This window comes from Adiantum capillus-veneris, chromosome 11, assembly GCF_014529385.1.
Source record: "Adiantum capillus-veneris isolate H3 chromosome 11, ASM1452938v2, whole genome shotgun sequence".
Classification (NCBI taxonomy): domain Eukaryota; kingdom Viridiplantae; phylum Streptophyta; class Polypodiopsida; order Polypodiales; family Pteridaceae; genus Adiantum; species Adiantum capillus-veneris.
In genome coordinates, this window is record NC_140941.1 from 23,071,241 (window position 1) to 23,075,408 (window position 4,168).

General features: G+C 45.8%; 1 protein-coding gene across 1 annotated transcript; it reads right to left on the reverse strand.

Annotated features, from left to right (window-relative positions):
• Positions 1-863: 863 nt before the first annotated feature.
• Positions 864-3,742, reverse strand: LOC147446994 (pentatricopeptide repeat-containing protein At4g13650-like). The gene has a single exon (XM_086522902.1). It carries the CDS (start codon positions 3,594-3,596, stop codon positions 1,143-1,145), a length of 2,454 nt encoding a protein of 817 aa, XP_086379028.1. The 5' UTR covers positions 3,597-3,742; the 3' UTR covers positions 864-1,142.
• Between the last annotated feature and the right edge of the window lie 426 nt (positions 3,743-4,168).

Below are 4,168 nucleotides of genomic sequence, written 5' to 3' on the forward strand. Positions count from 1 at the left end.
AATTGTGCTACTATTTTAAGAGTTGGTGGAGCCGTGTAGAGTCTCACATTGTACTTGTGAAGAATCCTTGAACAGCTCTTATGGTGGAAGACCCCAAAAAACTTAACTTTGTTAGCAGATTTAGAGATCATGATAGCTTTGGATCTAATGGAATACAGTAAATGAAAGTGTGTAACAATGCTTTTAAAAATGCTTGTTTCTTGCCAGTTTTCCATGACACGAAAAGCATCAATTTTCATGGCATGAATACATCAACTTTACCGTGCTCAGTAATTTTCACGGCAAAGTGATGTATTTAGCCTAGATGCTCCGACACACTATTGATATCCTAGGTTTTCAGCTTGTATAATCATTAGCTCTTTGACAACTGTTAGGCATTCAATTCAACTCAAACCTAAAACATTTTCATAATACCTCGAAATACCCTGAGTTTTACATCAGGCCCTCAGTATTTGCCATAGATTTATAGACTACCAAAGCATGTTTCTTTGATGTAAAATTCAGATGACCCTAAGACTGGCTTTAAAGGCTTGTACAGTTTTGTCTGTGACACATTCAATGTATAGAAACCTGTATGAGATATCATTTATTTGTCCACCTCCCACAGCTATAATTCACACAAGCATGGGGTATGGGATCAAGAACCCGTATCCATCTAGGGTCATGACATGAATCAGACACCGTAGATTTTATCGCTTAAATTACTTCGTAATGAACGCAATGACGGGTACCCGAGATGACTTTCTCCCCACGACACCTTCGCACACCAAAAACTGTGAGAGACCTAAATTTCATAAAGACGTACACAGGTGATGTGGACAGTGGATTCAATCCTCCAGATTAATATGCAAGGCAAAGTAATCTCAAGTACCCAAGATGACTTTGCTCTGGATCTCGTGCTCATTTATCCCACCATAAATCCCATAATAATGCCCAAGGAAAATATAGTGGACGGTCCACCTCTATAACATGAAAAGCCTAAAAATTATACGGAGATAAATGACTATGATACTTTAATCAATAATTAAACTACGCTTAATGTATGTTCTACTTCATGGATGCTTGTGATGCAACTCTGCTTAACCATACCTCAGTCTGCTGACATTGTTGATATCAGTGAATGATTGTAACACGCTTCCCACCTAGGACTGGCAGGGCTGAAAAGAAAAAATATAATCCAATGCCTGCTTCCCAAGTTCCAAATGGCCAGCAGTAGTAGATGCATCCAGCACGCACTGCCAAATGACTGGATCCGCATGCATCAGCACCGGCAACCTGTCCAACAAGAAGCCTATTCTGTCAAAATCCTCTGCACGCCCAAGAAGGTCAATCATGAGCTTAAAATGTGTTCGATCCAAAGGAATATCGTAAGCTATCCTCATGAATTCAATGTATCGAAAACCCTCTGCAACAAGACCCGAATGACTACAAATTGATAAAATCGAGGTAAGAGTTACAATATTTGGATTGATAAGGGAGTGGTTCATGAGACCCAGCAAGCGCAAGCTTGCATGGCAATCTCCCTCCCCAGCATGACTAGCGATGCAAGCATTCCATGGGACTACGTTAGGATGCAGAATGTAGTCAAAGATTACTTGGGCGTCCATTGATCTTGCCAAATTTCCGTATGCATCCATCAGGGTGACTGCTACAGCAAGAATCCTATCATACTCGGAAAACAGCACGACAAAGTGAACCTTTCTACAAGTCTCTAAACTTCCTGTTTCACCACATGCTTGAATGATGCCAATATGCGTAACTTCATCAGGAGTCGCACATGCCTCTATCATCTTTTCATACAAATGTAGTGCTCTTTCTCCTTGCCCTGCTACAGTGCATGCTGAAAGCATGGCATTCCATGAAACAATGTCACACTCTGGTGTTGCATTAAACACGCTTTCTGCTTCAACTAATGCACTGCACTTGCCGTACACGCTGACAAGGGTGTTGGCAATGGGCAGGCTGGTTTCAATACCTCGAGTAAAAATATCCATGTGTATTGATTGTGCGACTTCTAGAGCAATAATGTCATATGGCCTTCTATTTAGATACGACTCCCTATTTTCCCCAAGCATGCCACACGCTTGAAGAACGGTCATGAAAGTTATGTCGTTCGAAGAAATGCCTTCCTTCTGCATATGAGCGTACAGAAGTAGAGCCTTCTCTCCTTGTCTCTTCTCAACATATGCAGAAAGCATAGCATTCCAAGCAACTATGTCAAGATGTTCCAAAGTGCTGATCACATGCTCTGCATTCGGCAAACGGCCAAATTTTCCGTACATGGTCACAAAACCTGTAGCAGTCACAGTATCAAGATGGATATTGTCCCTACGCGCATCAGCATGCAAGGCCTGCCCAATTTCCAGCAAGCAACCTTCTCTCAGTCCTTTAGATGCACCATGATCATCTGTCTGGAGAAGGATAATGCATGCCCGAAGAACTAGACCAAATGTTGCCTGATCAGGTAAAACCCCCTCCTTCCGCATTTGTCTGTACAGTCGAAGAGCCTTTTCTCCTTCATCATAATCAACATAAGCAGATAGCATACCTGTCCATGACACCAAATTGCGATCAGACATTCCACTAAAGGCCGTCTCTGCCTCGCTAATTGGAGCCCCGCATTTTCTATACATATTCAAAATAGTGTTTCCGACAAATAGATTTGAGTCGAGGCCTTTCCTTTTAGCATAGGCAAGCAGTTTCCTTCCATGTAGAAGGTCAGGGATGCTGCTACATGCTTTGAAAAGACTGACAAAGGTGAAGCTGTCTGGCTCGGCTCCATCATCCTCCATCTGTCTGTGCAGATCCAAAGCTTTCCGCCATTGCCCATGCTCGATAGTAGCTGCTAGTAATAGATTCCAGGACCCCGTGGTGCGATAGCACAACTCGGCAAAGGCATTCTCTGCTTCTGAGAGCAGTCCATAACTACCATACATGTTCAAAATGGCATTACCAACAAAGACATTTGATGTGAACCCTTTCTGCAGAGCAATCGCATGCAAAGACCTGCCCTTTTCAATGTCAGGTATGGCAATGCAAGCTTTGAAGAGGCTCAGAAAAGTGAAACTGTCGGGATCTACCCTGTAATTCTGCATCTGTTGCCATGCTTCAAGTGCTTCTAGCCCACGTCCAGAATCAGCATAAGCTGATATTATGGATGTCCAAGAGAACACAGTGAGGTGAGGCAATCCTGAAGAAATACAGCGTGCATCATCGATGGCGCCACATTTTGCAAGTGCCATAACGAGGTAATCACCCAGGAAGCCATGAAGAGGAATGCCATGCAGGGTGATGTGTGCGCAAGTGCACGTAGCAAGAGGGAGGCAGTTGCTCCTGATGGAAGCCTTGAGAAGAGAGAGGTAGGTAGGGAGGGAGAGAGAAGTGTGTGTGCGAAAGAGGGCATCGACGGCATTGTACGATTGCCCCCTCTCGCACAGTACTCGAAGAATAGATTCGTCTGCTGAGATGGCGATGCAGAGGGCGGGAGGTGTCTGCTGCTGCTGAGAAGTTTCTTCCAGAAGAGCAGGAGGTGTAAAAGGCGGGAGGAGACAGCTGCTTCTTTCTCCCCGCAACAGTGTCGAGGATCGAATTGCCATACACTTGCCATGCCTGTTACGCCCGGGCAGGTTTTGAGAGCACCCTGCCAACAGAGGTGGGAAGAACAGGTGATGGAATGGTCACAAAAACTGTGATGCCTGCGCAAAACGAGTAGAAGGTTCTATGAGGGTGGGCAGCCCTCGTCACTATATGGCACGGCTCGGGGGGGGGGGGGGGGGGGGGGGGGGGGGGGGGGGGGGGGGATCTAGGGCCCAAATTTGGGGGCGCAAGACGACTTTAATCTCGGTCCTCGGATCACGTAGTGAACTCGGGGTTAACTAGAGGTGAACTTGAGGCAAAAATGGCGCCCCAAGTTTACTCCTAGTTCAGCCCCTTAGTTCACCCCTAGTTCACTCGCCTCGCGGGGTGTGGGTCAAACTTGGGACGTCTCGGTTACCACACGAATGCCCTACCACCACGCTAGCGCGCGTCATTATCCATGTTGGCATGGCACATGATCATACCCTAGTTCACCCCCCCTAGCTTACCCACCCCTAGTTCACCCTCAGTTCACCCCTAGTTCACTGTGTGATCTATACCATAGTTCACCCCTAGTTCACGGGTCTATGCA